Source organism: Hypanus sabinus, chromosome 12 (genome assembly GCF_030144855.1).
Source record: "Hypanus sabinus isolate sHypSab1 chromosome 12, sHypSab1.hap1, whole genome shotgun sequence".
Classification (NCBI taxonomy): domain Eukaryota; kingdom Metazoa; phylum Chordata; class Chondrichthyes; order Myliobatiformes; family Dasyatidae; genus Hypanus; species Hypanus sabinus.
The window spans coordinates 29,237,081-29,250,361 of NC_082717.1; the positions used below are offsets into that span (position 1 = coordinate 29,237,081).

Below are 13,281 nucleotides of genomic sequence, written 5' to 3' on the forward strand. Positions count from 1 at the left end.
CTTTGGAAGGAAAAATGAAAGAGCAAATTATTACTTAAGTGGTAAAAAAATTGCAACATGCTGCTGTGCAGAGGGACTTGGGAGTGCTTGTGCATGCATCACAAAAGTTGGTTTACAACACAGCAGGCTATCAAGACAAATGGAAATTTGGCCTTCATTGCTAGAAGGATTGAATTTAAGAGCAGGGAAGTTATGCTGCAACAATATGGGGTACTGGTGAGGCTGCACCTGGAGTACAGCATGCACTTCTTGTCTACTTACTTGAGGAAGGAGATATTGTCTTGGAAGGCGGTGTAGAGGAGGCTCACCAAGTTGATTCCAGAGATGAGGTTAGACTATGAGGAGAGATTGAGTTGCCTGGGACTGTACTCACTGGAATTCAGAAGAATGAGAGGAGATCTTACAGAAAGGGATAGATAAGAGGCAGGAAAGTTGTTTCCACTGGTAGGTGAGACTAGAACTAGGGGACATAGCCTCAAGATTTGGGGGAGTAGATTTAGGATGAAGATGAGGAGGAACTGCTTTTCTCAGAGAGTGGTGAATCTGTGGAATTCTCTGCCCAATGAAGCAGTGGAGGCTACCTCAGTAAATATATTTAAGACAAGGTTGGACAGATTTTTGCAGAGTAGGGGAATTAAGGGTTATTGGGAAAAGGCAGGTAGCTGGAGAAGAGTCCATGGCCAGATCAGACATGATCTCATTGAATGGTGGGGCAGGCTTGACAGGCAAGATGGCCTACTCCTGCTCCTATTTCTTATGTGATACAGAGGATAGTGAAGATAGGGGGAACCAGATGAGGGGGGACAATGGGCAGATGAAGGGCATAGAAAAGGTGAAGCAAGGGAGAAGAAATGCAAGTAGATAGGTGCGTGGATGTTGGACAGATGGAACTAGATGTAGGAGGGTGATGAGGTAATGAGGGAAGGTGATGGAAAAGGTAAACAAAAAGCTCCCACCAGTCACACCCAGGATCTCTGTCCTTTTGTTGTTGAAATCCTTTACATCTGTAAAGTTTTATATTGAGCAGAAACAAGCAAGATGAAGCATGTTGGTGTTTGTAGATCAAACAGATCTCTTTCTGTTGCTCTTTATGCTAACCTATTAGCATACCATTCAGTTCTTTTCATCCTAATCTGTTTATTCATTATCTTCTCTTTCATCGATTTAATTTGCTATTTCCATAGTCACATGTTTTATATATTGTGTGAAAAAGTTTTTTTTCTGAATTCCATACTGGACTTACTGATTATGTGACATTTTTCCTTAGTTACAGTCTCCTCCAGTAGTAGAAATATTTCCTCAATGTCTATCCCAATATACCCTCTCATTATTTAAATACTTCATGAGGTTAACACTCAGTTTCTCCTAAGGTACAACGTTTTAGTTTTACTATAATTGTTATGCATCTTTCTTTTAACTTTCTCCATTGCTTTATATCACTTAAATAACAAAAGATCAGAACTAAGTTCATGATTCTAAGCATGATCTGGCCAGGGTTTAACATGACTTCTCTGTTTGTCAATTTTATCCCTTTACAAATGAACTTGGTTCACTTTTTAAAAGTAACCCCGTAACCTGCAGAACTACAGTGGAGACCCATTATCTGCACTCTGATTATTTTTTCAGCTTCCCTGCTTCTTGATAATCTCTTTAAATTCGTGCATATTATTTTTGTTTTATATAGTCACATACAAGTTCGGCAACATGGAAACTTCGGGAAATCATCACTTCTTTTAAATCACGAAGAACAGATTATTTCTTACACTCATTGACTGTAATGGTTCACAAATAACTATCCATTACAGATAGAACTGTTTTGTCATTAGGACTGCAATTTTTTCAATGCCTGAGCTGATTTTGGCAAAAGTGACAAAACTGTGCTTATAATGGGCAGTTATAAATCTAAAGTCCAATCATTTAATATTAGCTGTACAATCCATTATTTATCCAAGGACCAACAAAGTCATCGAGGAATCAACCATTAATTACAAAACAGATGAAGGCGACTCGACTCGCATATCAAACCAACTATAATCTAAACAAACAAGGGAAAACTAATTCCCGTACTCAATTATAATCGAAAATAATAATCAGTTTAACTCATTTTATGTTTGACCCGATGTCGAAAAGTTGCAGAACCCTTCAGAACTTGTTAAATTAGGCATAGTAGCTTGTATGTATTTTTCACAATTGCAGTATGTGTGATGTGTAAGAACATCCTCCATACTCTTCCGAATGATGTGCTTGAAATCAATAAAAAAACTTTATAAACTTCTGTTACCTTGTCATTAAAAACTCGTATTTTCTCTTCAAAGTAATGTGCAAATGTTGCCTCACTTTCAATTTTCGATGAGTTACTATTCTAAATGAGATTTCAAACAGCAATCGTCCCATTGCGACAATTTTAATATCGTTAAATAAAGACGTTATTAAAGCGATTTCTTGGGAACGTGGTGATAAAGCACTCCGAAGATCACTTCAACATACCGATGGCAACCCAGTAATCCGGGGCAGAGAATGTCTTTTGACAGAGAGAAGCTCCTCTTTCACCCAGCAGCCTGGCGCATCCCCCTCACCACGGTCCCTACCGTCCGCAGTCCGTATGAGAGACGCCGCTCTATTGGACGGCTGCGAGAAAAGGTTTTTTAAAGCCGATCGCGATTGGCTGCCGGGGTGATGCCCGAGCCTCGTTCCTAAGCTACTCGCCTGGTGGCTGACTCAACTCTCGAGAGGGGAGGGGGGATGGGGGGAAGCGAGAGACGGAGATGGCAGCGGGCCGACGTGAGGGCGACTGTGTGGGGCGTGTGTGAAATCTGTCGGCGGAAGGAGGCGAGGAAGGCCGCGGAGCTGGAGAAATCGAGAGCAAGCGCGCGGACGAGGCGAGGCGGGGAAGGACAGGACGGGAACGGCGCCTGAGATCACTGGAAGCAGAAGGAGAGTGACTGTTGAGTGGAGGTTCTCCGCTGGCCTCCGGGCCTGAGTGGTGGCTCGGTATTGGCGCAGTGAGGGAGGCAGAGGGAAGCGGCGCCGGCGGGCGCTTCAAACAAGTGATCCAATAGATATTACTCCACGGACTGGCACCAACAGAGGGAGAAGGCAGGGAGCTGTGAAAAAATAACCGTAGCCCCAGGAGCTGCAACAGCAAAGGCCCGGGATCCTCGTACTGCCTTCCTCAGAATGAACTCGGTCAGGGCAGCCAGCAGGCGACCGAGGCGAATATCGAGGCCGCGCCCCGTACAGGAGAGAAACAACGCAGCGGGTAAGAGACCGGGCGCCGGGAGAGGGGGTGTGCAAGAGAGGCTAGATCCTAAGTGAGCGCTCTGGAACAACCTTCCGCCGGCTGTCCCTGCGCCTACAGGTTATAGACGGACTGGAGAGACCGAGGCTGTCCTCCCACAGTTTAGGCCGCGCTTTGTTTGTGCCTTGGCACAATCCTGTGGTGGCAGCATGTTTGAACACCCCTCATCACCTTCTCTCTGGTGTGTAAATTTCACATAAAATGGAGCCCATTGGAGAGACACCTTTTTCAAGGAGAATGCAACGTTGGTATTTAAGATGCCCATTAACTATTTAAAATATATATACTGCTAAAATTACGCATGAAATCACACTTCCCGTATATTATAGGTTTACTTTGTCTGCACTCTTTTCTGCCGTCCCCCTTTCTCTTTAAATGGTGTCTGAATGTTTGCTGCGTAGTTGCCTTAAAGTGATCGTATCCTCATGTCGAGTCCACGGGATCATTCTATCTACCCTGTGCTACTCAAAGTCTGTCTGTATTTGAAGAGGCTTTCTTTAATCTGATCTTGTGTTTTTTATTGCTCCAAAGCAAGTGGCTTGAAGTTTGTTTTTTTATATAAAGTTTTGCATTTTGACAGGCCTTATTTGCAGACCAAAAACAAGAATTGTGGTGTTTCGATATTAACCCTAGGGCTATTATATGCGTGTTATTTTTCACAGATGTGCTTGTGTTTAGAGAAAAATCACTTTGTGTTTGTTAGCATTCACATCTATCAAAAAATGTTGTTATTTTGTTGTAGTTAATATGATAAGGATTGTTTTGTCAGATTAGGAATATGCTTGTGTCATAGTGTGGGAGGAATGTAGGCACCTTAACTAGGTCTGTCCATTGAGTAACTGCTGTAATGGCCACTAAAGGCTGTTCATATGGTGTTACTCATCAGATCTCAAAATGGTGTCAGATTAGAAGTTGCAACATGTATGCATAATATTAATTATACCAAATGATGTCACTTCATCTATGTGCAAAATGCTAAAATATGCAAATTGGTTAAATATTTAATTAAGCAAATTCTGTTTTAATTTTTACAATTTGTTGTCTGATTTAATATTTCAAAAGATTAGTATGAGCAGTGTATCTGCATTTTAGTATGTACAAATGTCATGCTTTTTTAAAATACTTTTTCAAACATAAGTAACGGACTTGATTTTGTTTTCAAAATCTGACTATTATTGGAAAACTGGTATTTTGTTTACCACACGAGCGAGTTAGTTGGGCAGACATTGTTCAGGGTTTGCATTCCTCTGCTGTCGAGCAATTAATATGTGTACAGATGGTATATTAATGAATTATGTAAAGGCACTGTGACAAAGAAAGCTTGTTTATATTTACAGGTAACTGTGTGAGATTTACCTGTTATGTCGGAGGTAAAAGATGGGAATGCTGCTGAATGCTGCATAGGGCTCAGGAGATTTATTCAGTGAGCTGTACTGAGATCTCAGCAGCACAAGTTGAACTGGACTTGTTCTGAGTTATTTGACCTCAACTGGAGCTGAAATGGGATTTGTGTGATTTTTTTTGTGGGAATTATTACTGGCTTTTCTACTTCACTAAATAACGATTGCACTGCAGAACTCAGTGATAAGTTTGGTCTTGGCTGTAATGCTTTCTCTGGATCAGTAGCCTACTGACTTTGAATAAAGATTCTTGTTGGATAATGAGTTACAGTAGTTGGAAGCACCAATAGTGGATAGTATCTCAGCAAAGGGGGGGGGGGGAAATTAGAAGGTGATAACTTTGGAGGGAATTTCACGAGCATCCTTAATATCGTTAACACTTTCCCACATTTATTTGTACTGGTGTAGTTAATTGACAGATTGTTCCATTAATAATATTGTAATATGGTATGTTCAAATTAAGTATTTAACATACAGTGGAACACATACAGACCTTTGAAATTTATAAAGGTAGTCTTCATCATATAGCTGACAAATTTGAAGCAACATCTGACAAATTTATTAATGTGTACATCATATTTGTTTTTGGAAGAAGCCTTGACAGAAAACGGAATGGAACCAGCGGAGGTGTTTCCAGAGGGCCTTTGAGAAGGTGCCTACCAAAAGGTTAAGTCACAAAAGGTCATGGTGTTGGAGGTAGTACATTACCATGAATAGGTAATTGGTGACCAGGGATTGGTCATTTTTATTGTAGCACTGTAACTGGTATGGTCCGGCTGATATCTACGGTAGGACCAACTATTAACAACATATATTCAGTCACCACTTTTAGTTACAGGGGTGGAACCTGGTGCTGACTTCTGCTGTAGTCCGTACACTTTAAGGTTTGACATGTGCATTCAGAGATGCTCTTCAGCACACATAGTTAATTGAGTTACTATTGTAACATGTAGTTATTTGAATCAGTCTGGCCAATCTCCTTTGGGTTCTCTCATTAATGAGGCCTACAGAACTGCCATTCATTGGATTTTTTTTTGTTTTTCACCCCATTCTTTGTAAACTATAGTGACTATTGTACATGAAAAACCCAGGAGATCAGCAGTTTCTGAGTTATGAAATCACCCCGTTAGGCACTGGCAATTGCTCCACGGTCAAAGTCACTTAGATCACATTTCTTCCCCATTCTCATGTTTGGTCTGAACAACAACTGAACTTATTGTCTATCTCTACATGCTTTATGTTTCTGCTGTAGGATTTGCTGATTAGATATTTACATTAATGAGCAGGTGTACCAAAGTGGCCATTAAGTGTTTCATGACTGATTTGGAAGGAAGCAAATCAATAATGGCCAGATTAATGAATAACACAAAGGTGCCGAAGCAAGTTGTGAGGTGGATACAAGTTTACAGAGAGATATTGGTAGCTGATGTGAGCAGGCATAAACTTAGCAAAGTGAATGTGAGATGGGAAAATGTAAAGTACATTTTAGATGAAAGAACTTGAATGAAGAAAAATTGCCGAAAAGTGCAATGCAGAGATTTGGGGATCTTTGCGTATTAAAAAGGGAAGGCTTTTGCATGTTCAGCAGTCAAGGAAAATGGAATATTGGTACTTAACTCAGTCATTTTGGAGTATAGCTTAGGGAAGACACAAGACTTCTACAAGACACAAGTTAAACTTCAAGTAGACTGTTGTGAACAATTTTGGAGTGCTTTTATTTAAGGAAAGCTAAACCATCGGAAAGTGGTTCAAAGTGCCAAGTAAATTTACTATCAATGTAGATACATGCCACTGTATCCTACTTTGAGGTTAACTTTTTTACAGGGATTTACGGGGAAAAAAACAACATGATTGATCAGAATTAGGTTTAATATTGCTAGTGTATGTCGTGAAATTTGTAGTTTTGCAGTACATTGCAATACATAGTGAAAGCTATAGATTACAATAAGCATATAAAAATGAAAGTTAAGTGGAGCTAAAATAGAGGAAAAAGTACTGAGGTGGTATTCATGGATTCATTGTCTGTGCAGAACTCTGATGGCGGAAGGGAAGAAGTTATTCCTGAAATGTTGAGTTTGTGCTCAGGCTTGATAGTAGCAGTAAGAAGAGGACATGTCCTGGGTGATGCAGATCCTTAATAATGGATGCAGCCTTTTGAAGGTGTCCTGGATGATGAAGAGGCTAGTGCCCATTATTTAGCTGGCAGAGTTTACAGCTTTTTCTTATTTTGTGGAGATGCCCCTCCATACCAGATGGTGATGCAACCATTTAGAATACTCTCCACTGTACATGGTATTGTATATGAATTTTAATAATTAATGTTACTTTGAAGAATGAGTAATGGGCTGTAATAGAAGGTTTTCACTTTAGTGGGAACAATAAAAATATATTTTTAAATGTGATGTAGCCACTAAGTGTTGGTATTCATAAGAGATTCGAGTGTTCTTGTATGTGCATCATGTTGTTAGCATGAAGATAGGATAGCAAAGGGCAACTTTGTCTTTATTGTGAAGGGATTGGAATATAGCAGGAGTCTTGTGCAGTTATATACGGCATAGACCAAGTTCAGAACATATCTGGAGTGTTGTATTGAAAGTTAACCTTGCCTTAAAAACCTGCAGACCTTGGAAACAGTGCAACAAAAGTTTACTAGATTAATTCCTGGAGAGCTATCCCATTGCAAAAACCAAGGGAGAAATGCTGGGGCCTTGGCAGAGGTAGTTGTACCATTATTAAAGTACTGGAAGAGTTGTGGGGAGGGGTTGGTTAATATTATGCCTTTAATCAAGGACTACAAAGACAAGCCAGGGAATTACAGGCCAGTGAACCCAGCATATTGGTGGAAGTGTTGCAGGAAGAGATTCTAAGAGATATTTCCCTGCATTTGGAAAGACAAGAACTGTTTTGGGGATTTTCAGCATGGCTTTGCACAGGAGAAATCGTGTACTATGAATTCCATCTGAGTTTTTTGAAGAAGTGATAAAGGGCAGGACAATAGTTATTGTCTGTGTGGACTTCAAGATTCTGCATGGTAGACTGGTCTGGAAGATTAGATTATGTGGGTTCAGAGTGAGCTAGACAATTGGATACAAAATTAGCTTGGTGGTGGTGGAGGCTGGTTTCCTGATTGGAGACACATGGCTAGTGGTGTGCTGCTGTGTCCACTTTTAGTTACACTTGTATAGTTCATTAATGCAAATATCTAATCAGCAACTCAGTGAATAAAAACATGCAGACATGCTCAAGAGGTTCATTTGTTGTTCAGACCAAGCATTAGAATGGGGAAGAAATGTGATCAAAATGATTTGGACTGTGGAATGATTGATGGTGCCAGATAGGGTGGTTTGAGTATCTCAGAAACTTCGTGTACAGCAGTCTCTAAGGTTTACAGAGAGTGGTGCAAAAAACAAAAAAATCTGGTGAGTGGCAGGTCTGTTGGTGAAAATGCCTTCTAAACGAGAGAGGTCAGAGGAGAGTGGATTGACTGGTTCAAGCTGACCGGAAGATGACAGTTACTCAGATAACTATGTGTTACAACAGTAGTGTGCAGTAGAGTGTCTCTGAATGTACATGTTGAACCTCAGAGTGGATGGGAAACACCAGCTGAAGATCACACTGGGTACCACTCCTGTATCTCATAAAGTGGCTATTGAGTATAGTTAGCAATGGTTAACAAGTTTGTGGATGACATCTAAATTGATGGTTTAGTGAACAGTGAAGAGGGTAACCTAAGATTACAACAGGATTTAGATCCACTGGGAAATTGAGAAATTTAGATCCAAAGCAGCTGGAATTTAACTTGGACAAGTGTGAAGTGTTGTAATTTGGACAATTAAAATCAGGGCAAGCCTTGCAGGTTAAATATCAGGGCTATGGGAAATGTTGTAGAACATGGAAACCTAGGAAGACAGGCATATAATTCAGTGAAAGTGGCAAGGCAGGTAGACAGGCTGGTGAAGAAGGCATAAATAGGTTACGGAACTGAGTGCAGGAGTTGTGATGCTGTTACAAGACATTGGTGGGACCGTATTTGGAGTATTATGTTCAGGTTTGGTTTCCTTGCTGTGAGAGGCTATGAAGCACAAAAGGTTTCAGAAAAAATCCCTAAGGATATAGCAGTAATTAGAGGGCTTGAGTTATTATAAGGAGAAACTGATAGCTTTGACTTTTCTGTTTAGAGCGTGGCAGGTTTACTGGTGACCTTATGGATGTATATAATACCACTAAAGGCATAGAAAAGGTGAATAGCCCTTTTCCTAGGTATGGGAGTCTAAAACGGATACATAGATGTAAGAGGGTGGGTATATGCTGATTTATCTCATGGGCTGAGGATAAATAAATGCTCATTGTTAGGGGTATAAGGGTTGGAATATGTTTGTGATTAATGAGAGAGATGGTGTTTAGAGAGGATAGTTTTGAATGTGAATAGACCAATTCTAATGGAAGGAGATATTTAACAACAATTAAGAGAATTATGGAGAGGAACTGGGTTACTGTTGAAGTCACCAGGAATGAGGATTTCCTTGGTGTTGAGATTGAGAGATTGAGTAATAAACATTGACTTGGGGTATAGTTGTAATGATTTCAAGAGAGAAGTGTTGGAGTAAAGTATGGGCATGAAAAAGAAACAAATTACCATCAAAATTTGTGGGATGAAGTTAATGTTCTATATTGTTTCCTTGTTGACATCTGTGAAAGTGGAGTAAATTCAGTAGACTTTCATGGATGCAGGGAGGTGAATACAAGTATATATTAATATACTTGAAATATATTAATATACAGAGATGCAAGAAGTCTGCAGATGCTGGAAATCAGAAATCCTAAAGAAGAGTCTTGGCCCAAAATGTCAATTATCTCTTCATTTCCATAGATGCTGCCTGTTCTGCTGAGTTCCTCCAGCATTCTGTGTGTGTTAGTACACATGGAGGTGGCTAGAAGCTGTTTGATATCCTTGCAGCGAAGTCCAACCTACCCAAAATAAGAAAATGTTTGTCTTGCTGATAATGGGAAGTAGATTAAAGCAACTGATTGGATGTCCTTGGTTTCAAAAGCAATGTTGTCTTAGAGCTCTCCACATTTGATAAAAGGAGAGATCTAAAGTAGAGTCCAGTAGGAAAGTAATAATGTCCTTGCATAATACTGATGTTGAAGGAACAGTGGTTGTGATAGAAGAGACTGAGGCCCATTGGCATTTAATCTCTGCCTATCAAAGCAGGTAATTGAAAATCCAATTTCATGCGTGGTCTGGTCAAATATATACACAAAAGGTATTGGAAGATGTGGCAAATTGGGAAAAACACCGAGAGTGATTTGAGGGTTTGGTTTCCAGAAGATGCAGATTAGATGCAACTGAAAATTAACTGAAGTACCAAGAATTCTTTGGATACAGAGATGAAGTAGAGTCAACTGATTTTCAAAAATCTATTGGGTATTTACAGTCAGCCCTCCTTATCCGAGGGTTCCCCATGTGCGTATTCAACAAACCGTGGATCGGGAAAACCTGGAAGTTCCCTCTCTAGCACTCGTTGTTTGAGCATGTACAGACTTTTTTTCTTGTCATTTTCCCCTAAACAATGCAGTATAACAACTATTTACATAGCATTTACTTTGTATTAGGTATTGTAAGTAATCTAGAGATGATTTAAAAGTACAGGCAGTCCCCGGGTTATGAACGAGTTCTGTTCCTGAGTCCATCTTTAAGTTGGATTTGAAGTCGGAACAGGTATATCAGGTAATATGTAGCCTCAGTAAAATGTTTGTCTTAGTATATATTTTACCTTTTTATGCATATAAACACTTAAGAAACATATGTATTTCAATAATTAAACCACTGCCTTGCTCAGTAATAATTGTAGTTTTCATCGGGGCAGGGCCTTTCAAATGCTCCACTAAAATTGTTCCGATCGTTGATCAACTGTAGTCTAACGCTTTTCCAAAGACCAATGGCATTTCACCTCTTTCCGATCACTTTATTACTTCCACTTTATTTTCAATCGTGATCATGATTAATTTCGTGAACTGTAACACTGCGGATTCAGAGCTGCGTTGGGTTCTAAAGTCCAGCGCACAGAGACAGGTTAAATATGGTTGGGGGTTCCGCTGGGTCCTAAAGACCACTGCATTGAGACAGGTTAAATAAGGGACTTGAGCAACCATGTTTTTGGTATCCACGGGGGGGGGGGTGGGGGGGTCCCGGAAGCAATCCCCTGTAAATAAGGAGGGCCGACTGTACTTTAAAGAGAATTGGTAGTACGAGGAAAAGAGCAAAGTGCTAAGACTAATTGCATAATTCCTCGAAGAGGAGTACTATTGGCTGAAGGGTATGCACTACCTGTTTCAAAAGGCAAACTCCAACCAATATAGTAGGAATAGGATCATGATACATTAAATATAATAATGAATAGGTTCACCATTAAACACATCAACTACAGTAAGAATGCTGTGAGAATATTTGAATATTGATTAAGCCTTTAAACTTTATTGAAACTCATTTAGACAGTAGTACTGATTGTGCATGGTCTACAAACTCCAACACAACTGATTTTGACCACTGCAGTGTAACATAAAGCTGAACTAAAAGCTAGAATAAGGCACTGGTGTAAAACAGCTCTCAACTAAATGTGACTGGGTATTTTTATAAAGAACTAAGTACATTGTCACATGTTGGATGCCTTTCAACATGTTTTAATGTGTTTTGCATTATCTTCTAAATCATGAAAATTGGCACTCCCATCTTACCCTAGAGAATCATGATTGTAATACAGATGTTATTATAATGTGTGCATTCGAAAGTTGATCTCAAAAGAGGCAAGTAAATCAAGTCAAAGATAAATTAATAACATAATAAGTGAAAATTACCTAAAACTGCAGTTTACAGATTAGATATAAATAAAGTTTTGCATTTATTTGTGAAAGTTAAAAGTGGCCCTATAGGGTAGTGTAATTGGAAATGTACAAAATTCACAACCACCTGCTTTGAGTTGGGGTTCACTTTAAGAAGCTGATCTGACGTGATTATGTAATTATGTTAATTACTGTTACGCACTCTGTTCAGTGCTTGGATTACAATAAGTGTGTTGTTATGGTTTTCTTAAACAAAAAATGCCTCACCATTTTATTTGTGAAAACTTACTGTCCCACTATCTTAATAATTTGGACAAATTTATACTCTATAATTTTTGTTGTTTGATGTTATTTCTTCAATGATAGTTGGTAATTTGCTTCTTTGCCCACAGTTTCTTCCAATTTTTAATAAGTGGAAGAAATCAGTCCTGATACTTAGGCTTCTACCTTATAGGAACTGACTTCCCTGTATATGCCTGCAAGCAAATGAATTTTAAAGTGGTATATAACAACATAAATATGTTTTGATAATAAGATTACTTTGAAATCTGCTTTGTAAGAAAATCTTACTATGAGAAGAAAGAGATGTATAGAATTTATAATCTAATGGAAATTTGAATGCTGATAGGATAGGTGGGAACAGAATGGATGGAAATGGTGAATTGGATGAGGAAATTAATGTTAAACTCGAGGTAGTATATACAGGAAATTAATACTGATCAGGTAAAATCAATTGAACTTTATAAAATGTAATTCTGTAGGATTTACATTCAATTAACAATGATTTATTTCAGCATAACTGTGATTGAGTTGTGCAAGTTGTTTAGAAATAAGCACTTTTCCTGGATATTCAGGTGTGGAATATTCATAGAGTGTTAATGATTTGTGGGATTTTTATGGCATAAAATGTTCATTTCTCTTTCATCTTTTCTCTTGTTTTGGTATTTAAAGCCATAATGCTGAATTCATCTCTGAACTCGGGTACAGTTATTGCAGTGCTTTTTTAACATTGTGCGTCTGTATCACATTGTGTACGTGTGTTAAAAACTTGAAATTACATTTGCAATTGATGTTAAATCTGTTAACTTTAAATCCAGTCTTGCTAGGGATATGATGAAAAGTCACAGGGCAACTGATTAAATAACAAAACAGGCATGAAGTGTGCACTTCTATAAAAACAAAAAAGATGTATATCAACAATCCATAATTTTAGCAGATTCCATTATTTTCAGGCCTTTGTCACTTCCAGCTTTTGACTTAATCCCTCTCTTTCCCCCTCTGATATCTCCATCTCTTTCACATCTGTGAGTTCTTGCTCCAACTTTTTAGACTAGCTTAGCTCCTCTCTTTCTTTCAGTCTGCATGAAGGATCTTAACTCAAAACATTGACAGTCCATTTTCCTGCAATGATGCTGCCTGATCTGCTGAGCTCCTCCAGTACTTTGTGCGTTGCTTTGAATTCTAGCATCTGCAGTCTCTTGTGTCTTCATATCAATTTGTCTGTTGTTAATCTAGGTGAATGTACTTTAAAGAAAAATCTATTTTTTGATTATTCCTCACGTCAGTGAATCAGATTCAGGTTTATTATTACTGACGTGAAATTTGTTGTGTGGCAGCAGTACAGCGCAAAACAAAACAAAATTGCTATAAATTACTATAAAAAGTAAACAGAGATTCATGGACTGTTCAGAAATCTGATGACGGGGGAAAATGCTGTTCTTAAAATGTTGAGTGTGGGTC

General features: G+C 38.9%; 1 protein-coding gene across 2 annotated transcripts in view; it reads left to right on the forward strand.

The window, feature by feature from the left end:
• The first annotated feature begins 2,729 nt into the window (after positions 1-2,729).
• The window catches only part of fbxo11b (F-box protein 11b), a 124,873-nt gene continuing 114,321 nt past the window's right edge, over positions 2,730-13,281 (forward strand). For both annotated transcript variants that reach the window (XM_059985704.1, XM_059985703.1), the window contains exon 1: positions 2,730-3,259. Coding sequence is in view for 1 of the 2 variants with exons in the window: in XM_059985703.1 (XP_059841686.1) it covers positions 3,178-3,259 (82 nt within the window). In the remaining variant the exon portion in view is untranslated. The remainder of the gene's footprint in view (positions 3,260-13,281) is intronic.